The 21,809-nt window shown below is 44.4% G+C and overlaps 1 protein-coding gene across 2 annotated transcripts in view; it reads left to right on the top strand.

The window, feature by feature from the left end:
• Positions 1-9,719: 9,719 nt before the first annotated feature.
• TRANK1 (tetratricopeptide repeat and ankyrin repeat containing 1) overlaps positions 9,720-21,809 on the top strand; it is a 97,998-nt gene continuing 85,908 nt past the window's right edge. For both annotated transcript variants that reach the window (XM_058554835.1, XM_058554827.1), the window contains exon 1: positions 9,720-9,985. In XM_058554835.1, the coding sequence (XP_058410818.1) occupies positions 9,900-9,985 (86 nt within the window). In that variant the 5' untranslated portion in view covers positions 9,720-9,899. The remainder of the gene's footprint in view (positions 9,986-21,809) is intronic.

Raw genomic sequence — 21,809 nt, 5'->3', positions numbered from 1 at the left:
TTATCCATTTCTTCTAGATTGTCCGATTTGTTGGCATATAGTTTTTCATAGTATTCTCTTATAATCCTTTGTATTTCTGTGGTATCCGTTGTAATTTCTACTCTTTCATTTCTAATTTTATTTATTTGAGCCTTCTCTCTTTTTTCCTTAGTAAGTCTAGCTAAGGGTTTGTCAATTTTGTTTATCTTCTCAAAGAACCAGCTCTTAGTTTCATTGATCTTTTCTATGTTTTTTTGGTTTCAGCTTCATTTATTTCTGTTCTAATTTTTATTATTTCCCTCCTTCTGCTGACTTTGGGCTTTGTTTGTTTTTCTTTTCCTAATTCTGTTAGGTGTAGTTTAAGATTGCTTATTTGAGATTTTTCTTGTTCGTTAAGATGGGCCTGTGTTGCTATGAATTTCCCTCTTAGGACTGCTTTTGCTGCAGTTGGTATGTTGTATTTTCATTTTCATTTGTCTCCAGATATTTTTTGATTTCTCCTTTAATTTCTTCAATGATCAATTGGTTGTTCAGTAGCATGTTGTTTAGTCTCCACATATTTGTCACTTTCTCAGCTTTTTTCTTGTGGTTGGTTTCTAGTTTCATAGCATTATGGTCAGAAAACACGCTTGATATGATTTCAGTCTTCTTAAATTTATTGAGGCTTGCCTTGTTTCCCAACATATTGTCTATCCTTGAGAATGTTCCATGCGCACTTGAGAAGACTGTATATTCTGCTGTTTTTTGGATGGAGCGTTCTCTATATATCTATTAATCCCACTGGTCTAGTTTTTTGTTTAATTCTACTATTTCCTTGTTGACTTTCTGTCTGGATGATCTATCCGTTGATGTAAGTGGGGTGTTAAGGTCCCCTACTATTGTTGTGTTGTTGTTAGTATCTCCTTTTAGGTCTGTTAGTAGTTGCTGTATGCACTTTGGTGCTCCCCTGTTGGGTGCATATGTATTTAAAAGTGTTATGTCTTCTTGGTGGAATGTATAGAGGACTCTTTTGAGAACAACTTACATTGTCATAAGGACCTGAAAAAATAGTGTTACATAAATGTTGATCAAAAATAAATTGTACTTCCTCCTCTAATTGGTATTATCTAAGATCTTCCCTTTAAAAAAATAAGCTGATATTTATTTATGTACTCTATGTTCCTGGTCATCTACATAGATATTGTTTTTCTTACTTGGTTAGCTCTTTGGGTACGTAGGGTTGGGTCTGTAACTTTGCTTGATATAGTGGCCATTGTGGCCACTTGTGACTAAATAGTCATTTATTTTCACTGAATTTTTCTTTTTGGTGAGGAAGATCAGCCCTGAGCTAACATCCGATGCCAATCCTCCTCTTTTTGTCGAGGAAGACTGGCCCTGGGCTAACATCCATGCCCATCTTCCTCTACTTTATATGGGATGCTGCCACAGCATGGCCTGACAAGCGGTGCACCCATGCGCGCCCAGGATCTGAACCTGCAAACCCTGGGCCGCCGAAGGGGAGCACATGCACTTAACTACTACATCACTGGGCGGGCCCCTCATTGATGTTTTTGATAGTGATGATTCTGGCCTGACTAAGTCCTTAAGATCATCTGTCAATTTTCAGTTACTCAAGGTCATTGAAATGGGTTCTTGGACATTCAAGGGAGAAGAACTTGTCATTCTTTCAACCAACCAACTAAATACGAGAAGCAGAACGATATCATCAATTCTTTCTTCTGCTTGATCACTCTGATTTTGATGTTGTCTATTACATTTTCCATTTCATTCATCGTATTCTTCTGCTCCAGAATTTCTGTTTGATTCGTTTTTCATGATTTCTATTTCTGTCTTAACCTTCTTGTTTTGTTCATATATTGTTTTCCTGATTTTATTGAATTGTCTTTCTGTGTTTTCTTGTAGCTCACTGAGCTTCCTTAAATCAACTCTTCTGAGTTCTTTATTTTTATTTATTTATTTTTTTGGTGAGGAAGATTAGCCCTGACGTAATATCCATTGCCAATCCTCCTCTTTTTGCTGAGGAAGATTGGCCCTGGGCTAACATCCATGCCCATGTTCCTCGACTTTATATGTGAGACTGCTGCCACAGCATGGCTTGATAAGTGGTGCATAGGTCTGCACCCAGGATCTGAACCCATGAACTCTGAGCCACCAAAGTGGAGCATGCATACTTAACCACTACACCACTGAGCCGGCCCGTGAATTCTTTATTGGGTAAGTCACAGACCTCCAATTTTTTAGGGTTGGTTGATGGGAAATTATTGTGTTCCTTTTATTGTATTCATGTTTCTTTGATTTTTTTTTCATATTCCTTGAAGTCTTTCATTGCCGTTGTCGCATTAGAAGGAGTCATCTCCTTCAGTTTATAGTGACTGGCTTCGGGAGAGAAATACCTTCTGTCAGCCCTGCTAGGTATTCTGAGGCTTTCTCAAATATTGTCTATGTATATGTCTGCTCCACACTTCTTGTTCTCCTTTTGGGGTAATTCTTATGATTGTGTGCCTTCTTTCAATCCTGCTAAGCCAGGCTGAGAGATGTCAGCCTCCTGTCTGCTTTCCCTAGAGCGGTGCTGAATGTTCAAGCTTGTATGCTTTCTCCCAATCCTGCAAAGTTGGGCCAGCTTTCTGCACATGCTCACTAGCTGTCTAAAAAGGCTCACACTCACCCCCCTTGGGGATGTACACAGAAAACTGGCCACAGGGTGAGAGTGTGTGTTGCTGAGGTACATGGAGCATTGGGGGTGCCGGTGGGCTGGTTGAGGGGATCCACAAGTGAGGCATCCTCAGTGGTTCATGGGCGGGCTTCCTGAAGGAGTCCATGGTTAGTAGAATCTGCATTCCATTGATGCTTCCGAGCCCTGCTGCTGTCGTCTCAGCCACTCACCACCCCTAAGTCATGCAGCTTAAGACTCAGTATTCTGGATGGGGCAAGAAAGAAGTGGGCCTCTTTGGTAGCATCCTATACAGGTGGGGGAGCTGGGCGCTCACTCACATGCTTTCATTTTCTCCTCTGGGAGAAATCACAGGCTGAGAGGGTCTCTCTTGGCACTGAGCTGTGCTGCCTTGGGGGAGGAGTGATTCAGGTAAAGTAAAATTGTTCCCCTTACCTTCTTCAGTGCTTCCAGTCTTGGATTTTTTTGTTCCAATGGTGTGCTGGAACTTCTCCATTGGACTCCCAGACTTCCACAAAGGCACTCTCATCCTTGGATGATTGTCAAAATTGGTATTCTTTGGGGGAGAAGATGGTAGAAAACACTTACTCTGCCATCTTGCTGACGTCACTCCTCAAATTAATATTTTTTAAATCCATGTTCAACCTGTCCACAGAAGACAAACTAACAGTGCGTGGGCAAAGGCAAAGGAAGAAGATACTACTGGAATGTCAGCCCCTACCCTGAGGTCCAAAGAATCTCCTCTCTGATCTGACTCTTTACATACTACTTGCAGCATAAGCAGAGCCCTACACTTAACAGGATCCACCCTCCTTGGAAAGCAGTTGAACGATATCTATTGTTAGTGAACTTGTCCTTGGGGTGGTTCTCTACCCCTCCCGCCCCCACTCCCCAAACCAAATAGTGTTTCCAAATACTCTTTAAAATCCCATATCAAACTCTCCCCAGAGTCTGGGTAGATACAACCTTCTCCATCTTTAGGACTTGAATGTTTTGGGGGCTTCTTAGAGGTGAGTAACATGGGCAGTTTCCCAGATGAACCACCCCTTGATCTGACTCTGCAATCTCAGGCCATAAGGGAGGGATACTCAGAGCCATAGATCAAAAGCATAGCCAGGCGTGGGAGCAGGGGCATGGAATGGGAGAAGCAGTGTTATCGCGCACATTCTCCCAAAAGCAGAACTTTCAACCATTTAAAAGAATATTAGAGGATAATAGTGGGTAGAACACAGAAATGTGAAGGCCCGCAAAACTATAGTAAAGGGATTTTAAAAAGGCATATGGAGAGGGAGAACAGGAGAGAATACAACAGCAACAAAACCTTGGAAGCTGGAAAACTATTAGAAGAATGAGAAATGACTTAGTAGACACAGGAGAAATGATGGTAAGCTGGCAGAGGGGAAAGCCAAGGGCCAGCTCATTTTACATAGCAGAATCACCAAAAGTCTCAGGAACTATTGGTGCCAGGAAGTAGGGGTAATGAAAGGGTCTAAAAATAAGGAAGTTTGGTTGAAAGTCTACTTAAGTTGTGCAAGATCCCTAGATCCTACCCTAACTCAGCATAGCTGCCCACTGCCATTTCCTCACCTGGCAAAAGGGGCTTTGTTCCCTGGAGGAGGTAAAAAGGAAGGTCTCAGGATTGGGGGATGCCAGGGAGAATTGAGGATAAAGGTACCATATTGCAAGCAGTCAACATGTGTATACTGGATGCTGAGGCCCCTAAGTCCTCTACATCTCCATAGTGCCCATAATGTGGGCAGCCTCCAGACAGGAGACTGCCTGGTCTGACCAGGTCCAGAGGCAGACCCAAAGACCCTGGTGTCAGAGATTCCTTACTCAGTGGCTCACTGACCGCTTGCAAGCTAATAATCTCACTCAGATGTTCTAAATTTCCAATTAGCTTTTAATCCACCTCTCCCTCTTCTTAAAAACCTTTTCTGCCTGGAAAAATTTCCAATTTCATGCAAGTAGAGAAAATAGTATAACAACCCCCCATAAGACCTATTACCCGGCTTCAGCAATTATCAATATTTTGCTAATCTTGTTTCATCTATACCTCCACTTTTTTTTTTGTTTTGCTTCAGTATTTTAAAGCATATACCAGACACCATATCATTTCATTGGTTAAAAAAAGAGAGAAAGAGATACACAGCGTGTATCTCTAATAGAAAAAGACTTCTAAAACAACATAACCACAACACCATTATCATACCCAACAATATTGACAATAATTCCTTAATATCATTATAATACCCAGTCTGTGTTCTGATTTCCCAGATTGTCTCAAAAATTTACTTTTACAGTTGTTTTGTCAGAATCAAGACTCAAACAAGGTTAATATACTGCATTTGGTTGATATGCCTCTTCAATCTCTTATGCTCTATTATAGTTACCCTCCCCCCCCATTCCCTCTCCATTTTTTATTGCTGTTTTTTTGTTGATGAGATCCAGCCATGTAGAGTTTTCCACATCATGGATTTGGTTTATTGCATCCTCAGTGTGTCCGTTTAACATGTATTTCTCTATCCTCTGTGCCTCCTATGAACTGATAGATAGATCTAGAGCAGGGATTCTTAACCTTTTACATGTCATGGACCCCTTGGGCAATCTGACAATGTTCAAAGACCCCCTTTTCAGGATAATATTAGTAAATGCATAAAATAAAATGGGTAGGATTACAACAAAAACTATTTACATTGAACTATGATTCTCAAAATATTTTAAAAATTTTGTGATATAATAATATATCTTGTTTATTAACACATTAAATAATAAGACCTAGCAGCATGTCTAACACTTATAATTGTGAAGCAGGTATGAGCAAAAACAATATTTTGAGGTATCCACAACAACGGTAATGGGATATGAAAGAATCCATGATCTCATTGTTGACAAAACTTTAGGTACTGTTTTTATCACAGTTTTATTTTTTGTTTGCATTTGCCTACACACATAATTGAAGACAATGTTAAAGTTCAGTTAAAGTTTAGTGAAAATCAAGATGATGATTATGTTCTTGTTCAAGTTCACAGACTTCCTGAATTCTATCCATGGATCCTTGGTTAAGAACCTCTAGTTTACAGGCTAGCTTAGATTCAGATTCAATTTTGGGGAATAAGAATTTTTCATTTGAGTTGCTGTGTCCTTTCTTTTACATCACAGCAGGAGGTACATAGTGTCTTGCTGTCCCAGTTTTAATGATGTTAGGACTGATAAGTGGGATAAAAAGAAAAAGTCAAATCCATTCTTGCTCCTAGTGGTTTTACTACCACTGATGATCACTGATGGATGGGCTCCCACTGGTCAAATATAGGAAATTAGGGCATTAAGAAGAAGAATGATTGCAATGATTAAAAGTATATGAAATATTTTTTAAAAATTCATGAGTTCATTAAAAAAAAGTTCATTGGTTACTAGGGTACCAACTCATTACTCTGAAAACTGGTAAATAAAGGAGGGGAAACAAGCATTTATCCTGCCTTTTCTACATGAACTGTTTTTTAGGGCAACCAAATGATTACAGGTGGAATGTTCTTCTTTATTGAAGAATTTCAGCTAATAAATTCAGAAAGAATGATAGAATTAGAAAAATGATTTTTTTAAATGTTTAAATTTCCCATGTTTGAACAGTGGAAGCCCCTTTAACTTGGCTTCTGGATCCTTTGACACAACCCATTCCTCTTTGGTAGCTTTTTTGTTGTCTGGAGCAACAAAATGTCCCAGGCTCAACTTATGCATTTCTGCCCCCAACATGGAAGTACTGATTTTCTTTAAAGAGTCCTGGTTCCTGTAGAGAGGAATGGTGTTTAGAGATCACCTCCTGGGTGTCAGGGGTGCACACGATTATTGAACCCAGAAATACTGCATCACATCAAGGATGGACAGAATGGACAGAGTTAGACAATAAACTGCAAGTTCATAATGATATCTCCAATTCAGTTTTCAGAGTACAGAATTTTTCCTAACTTCTTTGATTTTATATTTGTATTTCTCTTCTTTTACACTGAAAATCTTGGTTCTAAATGACATTATCATAATTGATTATTTGCTTATTCTAATCTATACACATTACTGAGTAATAAAAATATTGCCAAGTAATATTTTTATTTTTAATTTTTTTGCTGAGGAAGATTTGCCCTGAGGTAACATCCGCTTCCCATCTTCCTCTTTTTGTATGTGAGCCACTGCCCCAGCAGAGCCACTGAGAGACGAATGGTGTAGGTCCACGCCTGGGAACCAAACCCAGGCTGCTGAACAGGAGTGAGCTGAGCTTACCTACTAGGCCACTGGACCTGACCCAAGCAACGTTTTTAAATAAATGTTTTTAAGAATGTTTTAAAAACATATCAGTATTACTTAACAACAATAAGACTATTAAAGATTTTTTTGTTGGTTCTTTTTGTTCCCTTAGGGTATATACCTTTAGTCAAAAAATTGTGTTTTAAAGTCACTTGAAATAATTTTTTGTGTGGTTATGCTATTCACTTGATATACAGTTAAGTTCATTTCAATTTTAGGAACTACTTTTTAGAATTAGAACTACTAATTTAGAAATTAGAGTTAATTTTTTAATTATGTTAAATATTCACATGGTTCCAAAGTTAAAACTATAAAAAAAGATGTATTTAAAGAAGCTTTGCTTCCCTATCTTTCCCCTCTACTCTATTCCTCCTTGTAAGTAACCATTTGTCTTAGTTTTTGTTTTCCTTCCATTCTTTCAGAAAATATAAGCAAATGCATAAAAATATTCACCTCTCCTTCTTACTCTAGAGGTAGCATACTATAAACACTCTTCTCACCTGGCTTTTTCCCACTTTACAATATTTCCTGCCCTTCAGCTCGTAGTGTTATATAGTGATCTTCCTCTTTTACCAGTACAGCTGCATAGTTCTCCATGGTGTGGGTATATTATGGTTTATTCAATCAGTTCTCTATTGATGGGCATCTTGTTTCCTCAGTCTTAATCCTGAGCAGATAACCATCTGAGGAAAATCCATAACAAGGGGAGCAAAACAAAGAACAAACAGAAAAAGGAAGCTGGAGAATAGAGCCTATGCAGAGAAAACAAAAACCACTATTAATATCTGCAGGGAGATAAGAAAATGTACGTAACCATGGAAAAGAGAGTGGGGTACTCCAACAAAGGGATGCTCACAAAATAAGAAAGAGCTCTTGGAAAAATCAAAGTATGATATCAGAAATAAAAAGCTCATTAAGAAGAATTATAAGATAAAGTTGAAAAAATCTCCCAGAAACGAGAACAAAAAAGACAAAAATGATGGAGAACAGGAGAGAAGTGATTTGAAAATCAGGGGACTATATCACAGGGACCAATCTTGGAAGTCTAATATTTGAATAATAGGATTTCCAAAAAGACAGAATAGGGAAAATGGAGGAGAGGAAATAATCAATAAAATTATTCAAGATCAGTTCCCAGAGCTAAAGAGCTTGAGTTTTTCAAGACAGAAAGAACCCATATCAAAGCACATTACTGTGTAATTTCAAAACACTGGGGAGCAAAAGATTTTTCAGGCTTCCAGAAAAAAGAAACAGAGGTCACATAAAATGAGTAATTGGATGTTTTCAGAATTTTCAATAGCAGTACTGGAAGCCAGTGGTCACTGGAGTAATAGGTTTAAAATCCTGAAGGAAAATGATTTCCAACCTAGAATTTTACACCCAGCCAAACTATACCAAAGGTGAAGGGTTTCAGACAAGCAGAATCTAAAAAGAATTTACCTGATGATGCATAAAAGTGGAGGAAAAAAAACCCAACAGGAAGAAGTAGCAGTGTTATTTAGAGACACAAATGGCCATCAAAATGATCAGCTAACAGAGGTCAAGTGGTTGCCTCTGGAAAAGAAGTTAGATGGGGCAGGGGGGACTGCTCTTTTAACTGTGAGAATGTATAATTTTGATAAAAATATAAAAATAGTGGAAAGAGAAAAAATAGTTTTAAAAAGAAAGACTTGACTGTTTTGAGTCTATGTGACTGTTTTGAGGACTATGATGAAAGATATCAGAGGAAGAAGTATGACAAAAAGATTCTGAGATGCTTATGAAAACTGATCAAAGGGTAGTCCAAGTTTAGAGGCACCTTTTTAACCTTCTGTGCCCTCACCAATCTTGTGGCTTGCTCTCCTTGATGTAAGAACCTGGCTAGGCCTTCTGGAAGCAGAGAATCCTTGCAGTTGGACAAAAAGAAGAGGCATGCTAGAAGAGGTGGCACGGGCCTTTCCTAAATATCGAACTGGGAGATGTTGGGAAAGCATTGGAGAAAGAATACATAAAGTCTCTTAAAAGTGGAAGGACCAATGATGTCTGGGAAATGCAAGTAGCTCCAACTATTTTGAGACTAGCAGTGTTTCCCAAACTTTGTTTCATGTCATAATCACCTGGGGAGGTTTTAAAAATCCTGATGCCCATGTCATACCCCATAACAATTAAATCAGACTATCTGGGAGTAGGAGCCAGACAGCAGTATTTTTTAAAGACCCTGGGGTGATTCTAGTGTGCAGCCAAGTTTGGGAACCACTGGAGGACAGTGTTTGTGTGAGGAGGCTAAGACTGGAAGGTAGGGTAAAACTGTGCAGAGTCGCAAATGCCTAGCTACCTAATCTGGTCTCTAGTAGGCAATGCGGGTGCCATTGAAGGCTTTTAAAATGGAAGTGATGCAATATGATATTTGGGAAAGACTACTGCACAGAAGAAATGGGAGGAGGTGAGACTGCAGAAGCAAGGAGACCATTAGCTAGACTGATAGGCTAGTTCTTGACTCAAGAGTAAGCAGCATAGAGAAGTACACGGGCTATGTGCATTAGGTGTCTCCATCTGTCACCAAATCCTCGCTGCCTCATTGGAAACTGTACTGTTCTCTCGCTAAAGCACTGTAGTGTCCTTCTCGCCGCCACTGGGCCCGCTTGGTGTGGTGGTCCCCCAGGTGAACGCAAGAACCACCAGGAGGCAGTGTAGGCCAAAGCCTTGCCCCCAAAGAGGCTTGCAGGCTTCGCTCTCTGATTGGGCCAAATCTCTGGCGTGTAGGAATGTAATCCCCGTCCCAGAGAAGTTGAGGTCCAAACAGCAGCAGTGAGTGAGAGGGTTTGCCGCTTGTTGCGGCGACAACCAAAGAGGAAATGGCAGCCTGAGGTTGTCCTAACCGTCCCCCAACTCTTTGGGTCATCACTGCCTTTCCAGGAGGTTCCTTGTTAATTCCTGCCTTCGGTGAGTGGTTCACTCCTCCGCAAGCGCCATGAACACAGCTGTGAGCATCAAGAAGTCGGGGGCCCCTTCCCACCTGAATCCCCAACCTTCCCACAATGGAGGACCGAGCACACAGTAAGTAGTCGCTATCCAACGAATGACTGACTGAGGCAGCCAGGAAGCGGGAGCTAATGGGCACGGCGTTCCTTGACCCGCGGGCTTGTCTCCCTAGTTTCTTTGCCGGAGGGGACGGGAGGGAAGGAGAAGAGGCGAGCCAAGGCCGTTAGCTGACCATTTTCTCAGTTTCCCCGACAATCGCGGCGGGCCCTAGCTAACGAAAGCCAAATTCACCGATGACCGGAACATGTCGGAGGGGTGTGTCTGTGTGTGTGCGCTCAGTCCCTCGAGGTCACCGGCTCGAAGCACTCGTTTTTCAAAGGTGGCCGAGAGCCACCCCATTGGAGCACTCACGCATAATGGGAGACAACGAAACGCCTCTTTTGAACACAGTGACAAACACCCCCTCCCACCCAGCGGCGACGTGCACGTGACAGTTTTCGGGCTCTCGCAACTACGTGGAAACTTGGAATAGGTCTGCGGCTGTACACAGCCGGGACGCCGGGGTCCCCGCGCCCCAGCCCCTGCGCGTCACGGCCCAGGAGCCGAGCCACCGGGAGCAGGGGGCCCCGCGCCGCCTCTGCCCAGGGCCGCGGCTTTCGGGCTTCCGCACCGCCCGCCGCGCCCTGTTCACTGGGAAGCGGCTCCCGAGGCGGCGACGGCGGCGGTCCCGGCGCGGGCCCTCCGGCCCCGGCCATGTGGGGCCCGCGGGCAATGAGGTGCGTAGCGGCGCGGAAAGTGCGGGGAGCTCCTCCAGCCTTCCGGGCCCCGCGCCTCTTCCCGGCCGGAAGCGGCCGCGCGCGGGGGCTGGCGACCTCCAAGGCGGCGGCCGAGCGGGCCATCCCCGTGGGCCCCGCGCTCCTCCAGGTGCAGACCAGGGCCTGTCGCGCGGGGTCGGGCGCTGGGGGCGGCTCTAGCCTTCCTGGCCCTGGGGGACGAGGTCACGGGCTGCTGCAGGACTGCGGCGGCGCGCGGCCTGCCTCGTCCCCACTTGGGCACCGAACCTGCCGCTCCCGGGCCCCCCTCTCACATCCTCCGGGGGACGCCGGGGCCGCTAGCACGTTCTGATGAAAGGACCAGCGGACGCGCCCCGGGGCGCGCACTCGGGCTGGCCGGCGCCGGGGCGCGGGGCGGGATTTGCCGGGAATTTAGCGCTGACCGCTTCCTGGCTGGAGGAGGTTCGCGATTCCAGCCCCGGGCGGGCCTCTTCCCCAGCCCGCCCGATCGTGAGCTGGGCTTGCCGCAAAGGGGCTGCACGGTCCACCGTCCTCGGCTCTAGGAGTCTGGGGACGGGGGTAGCAGCAGGAGCCCAAGGCTGAGAAGCGGAGTCCCCAGAAGCCCAGGGTTCTGCTTCCGAGCGTTTCAAACGTGGGCTCGGAGCCCACAGCGCGGGAGGCGCACTCCGCCCCCTTTAGCCGCGCGCCCGCTGGGAGCCCTGCGTGTTTGCAACCCGGCTGAAATAGCACCTATTTTGCGGCGTGCAGGGCGGGCCAGCTCCACTCCCAGCCTGGGGCGGTACTGGGCGGCTGCCAGGTGCTTGGTGCTTCCTAGGGAAAATTTTCAGGGACATGTGCAATATGAAAAATAAAAAAATTTTGAAACAAGGGGAGAGAAAGGGGCTCTGAGGTCTCTAGTCCCGAGCCCAGGTGCTGTTGGCCCAGTCAACGCTTAACGCTGGGGAGAAAGAGCAGGGAGCAAAGGTTCTTGCGTTCCAGCATCAAGGTTCTCCCCACCCCGATCCCGATGCCTCAAGCTGAGCTTTCCGAGTGCCAGGCACCTTTTTGTGGCAAGGCTGTTACCCGGATGGCTTGGTCTTTTGTTGAGCAACCTGTTTTGTGCCTTATAGAAAGTACTACCTTGTAGGAGAGTCAGAAGTGTTTTTCAACTGTTTCCAGTCAGCACTGTTTCGTAGAATTGCAGGATGGGTGCTTGAGTTCTAAGTACTTTTTGCTGGCTCCTGCATCCTCTACAGGGGATGGAGGTGCGATGGGTGTGTGTGGCATTCACCCCCAAAGTCAGATTCCACTGCCTCAGGCCTATAAGGTTTCTTAGTCTTTTTTTGACCAAGACCCACAGTAGAGACCCCACCCACCCACGTACATATGTAAGTCTAGAACTGCAACAAGAGCTTCACCATATATTATTCTCTCTGCAGGGTGAGGTATAATGATATTTTCTGTTTTCCTTTTTTTTTAAAAAAAAGTTAATTATAATCCATTAACTTGATTTTATGACCAACTAACCAGTTTTAGGTGGCAACTGCAAGCTTTCTTTGGGGCATCCCCAGAGAGGCTGAGGAGAACATCCCTGGGAAACTGACTTTGGAAGGGAGGGCCTGGTGTGGGAGAGATGAAGGAGGCTGAAATTGATAGTGAGTGGTGCAAATACCATAGGACAGGGCTGCGTGGTTCACACGAGTAGCATTGGCAAAGGCAGGCTGGGGGATGCTTCTAGTTACTCTGGTTCGGTGTCTCTCCACACCTAGCTGGCCACCTGACATAGGGCCCGTGGGGACTTGTGTGAGTGCTGGGGAGGTAGGGAAAAATGGTTCCTTGCTATTATGCCTTTTTTCTTTCTTTTTTGAGAGAAGAAAGGGTGCTGCAAGGCTGTCACAAACTCTGACTTTATACATTTGAAAGGGGATTCTTTAAGTCTCTACTCAGAATTTTATAACTGCAGTGTCAGGAGTGAGGCCATCATCATTTTATAGATGAAGAAACTGAGGCCCATCACCTGTTAGTCGTTACAGCTAATTAGTGGTAGATCTGGGACTAGACACCAGCTCTCGTGACTTCCCAGCCCATGGCTCTCAGGGACCAAATAGAGACTTTGCCCTTGTGGAGTTCTTAAACTTCTTTTTGCTGATTAGTTCTGTTTTCCTGTGCTTTCTACCAAAGGCCCATTTCTATGGTATCTACCCTCTTATTATTTTATTTTTGCTTTGAGGATGAAGATTCTTTTAGCAGCCAGAATAGAGCCTGCAGGCCCCTTGTTTGGGTCAGGAAGGTAAAGTAATCCTGAGGATATTTTTAAGAACTGAAGTGGAGGTTAGGGTGTGGGCCTCTGGCCATTGTCAAGAATGTGGCATTGTTTTTACTGACCTTGAGGAACAAGCTCTCCTCTGCCTTTCCAGATGGGGAAGTGGAGGTGACAGGTCAGTGCCTTGCCTCCAGCTTCCAGTCAGTGACACGGCTGACCACAGGCTCATGGCTTTCTAACAAATTTCTTTGGAGTGCAGCCTGAGATTTTAAGGCCAATAAATCCTTCTTAATAAGGAATCTTGACAAGAAAGAAGAATTTGGGGGAGATGGACAGTCTCTATAGCAAAGATGACACTTTAAGTTACAGCAGAGATTGATGGTGGGGACAGTGGCAGTGGCAGGGACAACATTCAGGTTTAAACTAAAAAAAAGTATTGAACCAGGTAAACAGGCATCTCTGAAACCCCCAAAATGCCCACAGTGCTCCTGGGAGATTATTCATTTTGCCTGATCAGACATTTTTCTTGGTCTCTAATTTCGTAAGTAATGATTGCCTTGTTTCCTTGTTTTTGTGGAAAATATGGAAGCATGAATGAGCTTTATCTATGATACCTTGACTCAGTTTACCTGAATTGACTCCATCTTTTGTCTGGGTGTTGAACCTCAGTATCAGTACCCACCTGTACTCACCATGGCACATTTGTCTGAGCTCCTATGAGCCCGGTGAGCTGGTGGGACTGCTGTGTGTCTGTTGGAGCCAAGCCAAGTCTGAGTTGAGCTATGCCTGTGTTTGAAGTTCTGATGACATTTAGATTGAGATGTTTTTATTTTTTTAGGCACTGGGTCTCTCTGTCAGTGGGGCAGCACTTGGAAAGGGGACAGGCTTGCTAGCCCTAGAAAATGGTGATGACATTTTGGAGGTATAGGGGCAGAAAAATTTTCCTTCTTCCCTTCTAGGTTCTTTGGCTGGTCTATTAATTAAATTGACATAAGACAGATTAACAGGAGAAAAGCAAATTTAATTTTGTATGTACAGGAGCCCCATAAAAAATGAGACTCAAAGAAGTGACCAAAGCAGGAAGCTTTTACACCTTATAGACAAACAGTAAATTTGTGAGGAATTGACAGGACAAAGGAGTTTGGGCTTAGGGTAGTAAATTAGTGAAGAAGTACCAGGATTTGTTTACGTAGCCTTCTTGCCCCTAAATTCCCTATCTCTAGTTATAAGGATACCTTCTACCCTCCTGGTACAGGGAGGGAACCTTTCACCTGGGAGATTTATCTCCTGCTTTCAGGGAGACAAAGAAGGGTCAGTGTTTCCTTCTTGTACCAGCTGTTTCTCAGTACCTTTAATTCAAAATAATCAATATACCAAAGTGGCATATTTTAGGGTGGCATATTTTGCTCCCCTTCACAGGAAACCAGGCCATTTTGGAGGAAACTGCAGAACACAGAAAATATAAAGTATTACAGTGCTCTATTGGGCAGTTTGATTCACTGTGACGAGAATACTCGGATCACAGCCTTGAACTGGGACGAGCTTCATGTCCAGCTGTGGCTTCCAAGGGACTTTCCTTTGGTCATCCTTGAGCCAGCTCATCCTCTGCCCATCAGGCTCCACTCTACCTGGGTGCTCAAAAATGGGTGACTTTGAGGGCTCACTCAAGTCTGAACTCACTGGCCAGGTACTGAGGCTCTCCATTATCTGGCTCTCTCAGACTTTCTCTCTAATATGCACTTTCTCCTCCCCTCAATGTCTGACCTCTTCCCAGCTCTTTTTGCTTTTTGTTTTTCAGGTCATTTCCACTCTTCATGTGTCGGAGGGCCCTGTATTGGCCTATGGAGGATGTAGACATATTAGACATAGGTGCTGCTAATGGGGGTAGAAGAGAGTTAATGGGCAGACCCATGAGAAAGGATTAGTGGAGATGCAGACAAACACTCCAAAAGAGTTCCAACCTCCTGCATCCTTCCCAGGAGGAAGTATGGGAGGTCAGTTTTGAGCATAGACAGATGCAGAGAACTTCTAGCAGGCAGATTGAGGGCTGCCAGGAGGGAGGGAGGGACAGTCTAGGTAAAAGGAGCAGCTTCTTATTAAGAATAATGGTGGGGCCGCCCTGTGGCTTAGCGGTTAAGTGCGCGCGCTCCGCTACTGGCGGCCCGGGTTCAGATCCCGGACGCGCACCGATGCACCGCTTCTCCGGCCATGCTGAGGCCGTGTCCCACATACGGCAACTAGAAGGATGTGCAACTATGACATACAGCTATCTACTGGGGCTTTGGGGGAAAAGAGGAGGAGGATTGGCAATAGATGTTAGCTCAGAGCCAGTTTCCCTCAGCAAAAAGAGGAGGATTAGCACGGATGTTAGCTCAGGGCTGATCTTCCTCACAAAAACAAAAAAAAAAAAGAATAATGGTGAGGGGCCGGCCCGGTGGCGCAAGCGGTTAAGTGTGTGCGCTTCACTGCGGCAGCCGAGGGTTCGCTGGTTCGGATCCCGGGCGTGCACCGACGTACCGCTTGTCGAGCCATGCTGTGGCGGCATCCCATATAAAGTAGAGGAAGATGGGCATGGATGTTAGTCCAGGGCCAGTCTTCCTCAGCAAAAAAAAGAGGAGGATTGGCACATGTTAGCTCAGGGCTGATCTTCCTCACACACACACAAAAAAAGAATAATGGTGAGCAAAAGGGCTTATACTATAAACATCAATGTAATAATAAGAATAGTTGACCCTGTGCCAGCCTGTATGTAAAGTGTGTTTCATATATTATTTTATTTAATTCTCACAGAAATATTATGAGCAATCCCCATTTTACAGATCTCCCTGCACCAGAATGTAAGCTTCATGAGGGCACAGTGTTTTTGGTCAGTCTTGCTCATTCACATATCCCAAGCGTCCAGCAGAGTGCCTGGCACACAGTAGGCACTCAATTAGTATTTTTTGACTGACTAAGGAAACAGGGAGTCCAGTCATGTAGGGGATACTGTTCCTGTTTTCCAGCAAGGAAACTGAGGCCTAGGGTTAAGTGAATTGTCTGTCTACCTGACACCAGGCCTGGAAGAGGTGAAGTAGGACTTGATCTCAGGTTTTGGAATTTCCCTTCTATGAGGAGGACACACTCATATCCTCCTGGTGCTAGCCCCAGCCTTGTTACGTTGCTGTGCAAAGGCATGTGAGAGGGAGGGAGCCAGGTGAATTTGGGATTGTGTAGCTGCAACATGGGGGTACGTAATGTTGGAGAACGCTGGAAAGGTAAGTTGAAGGATGTGTGTGTGTGTGTGTGTGTGTGTGTGTGTGTGTGTGTGTGTTTTAACAGCTCTGTATTTTATTTAGAAGGCTGGGAGTGTGGGTGAATACATTTTTTCAGCCTGGCCAAAATCCATACTTTTTTCAAGGCCAAGTTCAAGGCCCTGTCTCAGGAAACTGTCAGCTGGTGTTAGAACTCATGCTAGACCTCACGTCCTCTACTCTCGGCACGGCTAAGGGGCCTCCCTTCAGGCATGTGCCCTTCCGGGATCCCTCTCTGGGGGAGACTCTGTTTATGGGGAGCTCCTGGGCACTCCACACCCTCCCCATACCACTGCGGATGCTGTTTTAGCCTCTCCATTGGGTTTGTCTTGCCTTTCAGATTGAGGGGGAAGCAGATTGCTGTGGTCTTGGGGGTGGGAGGTGGAATGGAGGGCATTAATCAGCATTTCAAGTATTACAGTGGAGCTCAGGGAGGGATCTGGAAGAGAGGAGGACTGGGCTGCTATTATTCAGCTCAAGTTCTGCTTTGAATGAGAAAGCACCTTTGTTCAAGGGCCATCCCGGGAGGGTCTTGTGTCCTCCTTGGGGCTGCTCCCAATCACTACCACCTACAGCTCCCAGGTAGTCTGAGGGAGGGCGGGGAACCTCAAGGAGGGGAATACGGCAGATGTTGGGCCGCCTGGACTTAGCACAGAGACCTGAGTCAAGATTTAGGAGCAGCCTGTGGTGCCGATGCTTAACTTCTTCATTTGTGTTGAGGCAGAGTGTGGAATGCCAACTTTCTGGGTTTTCTTTTGCTGGGATTTGATTTTAATTTTAAAGGCCGTCCTTCCTGTTTTCCCCAGTCACCCTCACCCTTTGTTTACCTCATCTCCCCTGGGCTTTGTGGATGCAGATTTTGGCAACAGACTTGGGTTTGGGCCTTGCTTGGAGAAGTCCCTTCACCTTGATTAAACCTGTCTCCTGACCTGTAAGATTGGGGTAATAATGATGCCTCCCTCATCAGCATTGTTAGGGACATTCAGGGAGAAAATTCAGGAGAAAGGCTTAGCATAGGGTCTGGAAGTGCTCAATGAATTCTACCTGTTATCACACAGCTGCCGGACCACTCTTGTTTAAATAGCGAAATGGAAAAATGCCAGGCTGTGGCACATACTGAGGAGAAATGGTGCCTACCACTGGCTACCAACTGGGAGGGAGGCCTCCTTATGGCCTTCCACTTTGGAGGTCGAGTGATCGGGACTCCACTTCAGAACCAGGAGTTGAAATGGATCCCTCTTTGCCCTTTAGCGGTATTTCTTGAGCATCTTCCAGGGGCCTGGCATGGTTTTAGGGACTTAGAACGTCTGCCTTTCACGGTCTGTACCATCTGCACACTATCTAAGACTAAGGTGTGCTGTAAGGTTCTTAGCTCGTCCTTCCTTGAGAATGGCTTTCTTTAGTCTGAGTTTACCTTCTTCTTCCTTTTTATTGGAGTTAAAATATTCCTTCCTTTGTGAAATTATGGGGACAGCAGATAGTACACTTTTTTTTAATGTTCTTATTTGGCAAAATAAGAGTTGTCAACCGTATTTAGGTTCCCTTCAGTTTCTTTTCTGTGTGTGTGAATGTTACTGTTTGCCAGTTCCAAAAGTCTAGGAGCCACTGATTTACAGGATTATTCTTTGCTTTTAGCATTTCTGAATCTCCAGGACTATAATTTCACACCGGGATATGTGGCCCTGTTTGCTGGCCACATATTGAATTCTCAACAGGTGCTTATAAATCTGTAAACATCTTTCGCCTTTGTTTTCCCCAAGTAGCCAACAGCTTTCGCAGTTTTATTTTGGTTGGACTTATCTGGTTGTTTCTAGTTTGTACTTTGTGTGGTTGGCATTTATTAAATGTGTCCTCCAAGGGCACAGCTGACAGTTCAACATCTTGGCTTTCCAGGAGATAGTCAGAAATCCAGAACCACCAGTGAAATCATCTAGTTTGAATTAAACCCCCCAAACCTTTCTTTTTTTCCCATTCCTCATATAAGTAAAGAAACAGCCAGAAAATTGTTTATTCATGCAACAACTCTGAGCCCTTGGATTGCAGAAATAATAAGACTTAGTAAGACTTAGTTTCTGCTTCAAGAGCTCAGTCTGCTGGGGAAGGAAGAAAACAAAGTGTGGAGCATGGAGCTTTGAGACCTAGCACAGGGGTGGGGGCAGGACACCCCTGATACAGACTCTTGTTTAATGTGAAGTTGTAGAGGGGGTGAAATGGGCAAGCCACTCTCGCTTCGTTCCTTCCTTTCCAGTGAATGAAAGAGGAAACAAACTATGTAGGCAAAAAGAAGAAAGTTTTGGAAGGCAGCTGATGTCTTTGGTAATTAGGGGAGGGGCAGGGGAGCAGCTAGGCCTGAGAGGCACTGGAATGTGTAATTGTGGGGCCCAGAAGCCCCTCTTTCTCCTCTCTTCTCTGGGTGTAGGTATCATATTCTGTTACCCCAGACTGGCTTCTTCTCAGGGTTGGGGGTAAGGCCACACCTCTCTGGAGCCTCCTACCCTAGCATCCACCACCAGAGCAACTCCTCTCAAAGTTCCAGTTCAAAAATTCCTGGGGAAGGGCCCCGGCCTGCAGGTCTGGCACACAGAGCACTCGCAAGGGTGCTTCGCACTCCCAGCTCTCCCCTGAGAAGGCCTCGGTGGGGAGCTGAGCAGCCATCCCAGAGTGTGCTTCCTATGGGCACTCCAGCTGCAGAGGGTTTATTAGGGCCTGAGAGCAGATGCTGGGCCCTTCATCCCAAAGGAACAATCACAGGAGAGAATGATGTGGGGCCGTTTTCAGACGTTACAGCGCTGACCCCTCCCACCCTTCATCCAAGGCCTTGAGGCTCACAGATTTTCTCAGCTGTAGCGGCTTAACTGACTGGCAATTTCAGGGAACCCCTTTGAAAACAGGCAAATGCTAGGGCTATGTTTTTTTACCAAATATTTTCTCTTTGCTGGGTAAACAAAGCAAAGGTTCTGTAAATGTTGCTGGGATTACACTTGGATTACATGCAGGGATCGTCTCGGCCCATACCATAACCTGCACCATCGTGGGCCAGGGGCAAGACCCGGGTTCTGGTCCTGGCTTTCCTGTCCACCCACAGGTGATGTGGACCAGGGCGCCAGGGTGGTGGCCAGGAGGCAAGCCGAGGTGTCGCGCTGCTCCTGCTCACTGCTGTGTGACCTTGGTCAGGCCCTCGAATCTCTGAGCCTTGAGTTCCTTGCTCTGGAAATTTTAGTCCACCCATCTCACTTTATTAAGTCCTTTCTATTTATATGATTCTCTGAGAGAGGTGTTGTATTAGTTTCCTAGGGCTGCAATAACAAATTACTACAAACTGGGTGACCTGAAACAACAGAAATTTATGCTCTTATAGTTCAGGAGCATTCTCCCCATTCCCATATCTACTCCCCAAAGATCACTGCTCTTATTAGTTCCTTAAGTGTCCTTCCAGAAATTCTCCTAATAGATCAAGTGTACACACACACACAAATATATCCTTAAGCTCTCCACGTTGCTCTACAAATTGTTCTCCAATTTGTTTTATGCAACTTAATTGCATATTTTGACATCTCTGCCTCTTACTGTATGTAGATCTGCCTGAACGTTTTTAACAATTGTATGGCATTCTGTATTAAGCCGTACCATTCTTTATATAAACGTCTCTGGTTGTTGGACTTTTGGATGTGTATAGTTTTTACTTTTACAAAGAACAAGCTAGTGAACATCCTGATGTACTTGAAGGAAATATGTTTGTAGAATAAATTCCCAGCAGCTAAAGAGCTGTGTGGAAAGTTTGTGCATTTAACTTTTTTTTTGATTTTGATTTTTTTAATTGAAGTATAGTTGACATACAATATTGTATTAGTTTCGGGTGTACAACATAGTGATTCAACATTTATTTACATTACAAAATGATCACCCTAATAAGACTAATTACCATCTGTCACCATACGAAGTTATTACAATATTGTTGACTATATTCCCTATGCTGTGCATTACATCCCCATGACATTTATTTTATGACTGGAAGTTTGTACCTCTTAATCCCCTTCACCCATTTTGCCCATTCCTCCCACCCCCTCTCCCGTCTGGCAACCACCGATTTGTTCTCTGTATCTATGAGTCTGTTTCTGTTTTGTTTTGTTGGTTCATTTGCTTTTTTTTTGTTTGTCTTTTTTTGTGTGTGTGAGGAAGACTAGCTCTAAGGTAAGCCATTGCCCATCCTCCTCTTTTTTTGCTGAGGAAAATTAGCCCTGAGCTAACATCTGTGCCTATCCTCCTCTATTTTGTACGTGGGATGCCGCCACAGCATGGCCTCATGAGCCGTGAGCATGTTCATGTCCAGGATCTGAACCTGTGAACCCCGGATGGCCGAAGCGGAGCATGTGAACTTAACCACTATACCCCCGGGCTGGCCCCTGTTTGTCTTTTCTTCAATTCCACATATAAGTGAAATCATACGATATTCTTCTTTCTCTGTCTGGCTTATTTCACTTAGCATAATACCCTCTAGATCCATCCATATTGTCACAAATGAGAAGATTTCATATTTTTTATGGCTAATATTTCATTGTATATATATATATACCACATTTTCTTTATCTGTTCATCTATCGATGGACACTTAGGTTGCTTCCATATCTTGGCTATTATAAGTAATGCTGCAATGAAAATAGGGATGCATATATCTTTTCAAATTAGCGTTTTCGTTTTCTTTAGATAAATACCCAGAAGAGTTTTGGTTGAATCATATGATAGTTCTATTTTCAATTTTTTGAGGAACCTCCATACTGTTTCGCATAGCGGGTGCGCCAATTTATATTCCCACCAACAGTGCACAAGGGTTCCCTTTTCTCCACATCCTCACCAACACTTGTTGTTTATTGTCTTTTTGATAAACAGCCATTCTGACAGGTGTGAGGTGGTATCTCATTGTGGTTTTGATTTGCATTTCCCTGATGATTAGTAATATTGAGCACCTTTTCATGTACCTGTTGACCATCTGTATGTCTTCTTTGGAAAAATGTCTATTCAGGTCCTCTGCCCATTTTTTTTTTTTTTTTGGCGAGGAAGATTGGCCCTGAGCTAACATCTGTTGCCAGTCTTCCTCTTTTTGCTTGAGGAAGATTGTCCCTGAGCTAACATCTGTGTCAGTCTTCCTCTATTTTGTATGTGGGATGCCACCACAACATGCCTTAATGAGTGATGTGTAGGTCCACGCCCGGGATCCGAACCCACGAATCCTGGGCCACCAAAGTGGGGCATGCAAACTTAACCACTACGTCACCAGGCCGACTGCCCTCTGCCCGTTTTTAAATCAGATTATTTGTTTTTTTGTTGTTGAGTTGTAGGAGTTCTTTATATATTTTGGATATTAACCTCTTATGAGATATATAATTTGCAAATGTCTTCTCCTATTCAGTAGGTTGCCTTTTTGTTTTGTTGATGGTGTGCTTCGTTGTGCAAAAGCTTTTTAGTCTGATGTATTCCCATATGTTTATTTTTGCTTTTGTTGCCCTTGCCTGAGGAAACATAGCCAAAAAAATATTGCTAAGATTGATATCAAAGAGTTTACTACCTATGTTTTC

The sequence above is a fragment of the Diceros bicornis genome, chromosome 2, assembly GCF_020826845.1.
Source record: "Diceros bicornis minor isolate mBicDic1 chromosome 2, mDicBic1.mat.cur, whole genome shotgun sequence".
In the NCBI taxonomy this organism is placed as follows: Eukaryota; Metazoa; Chordata; class Mammalia; order Perissodactyla; family Rhinocerotidae; genus Diceros; species Diceros bicornis.
Note: the sequence above shows the minus strand (reverse complement) of the source record. Positions and strands in the feature narration are given on the sequence as shown.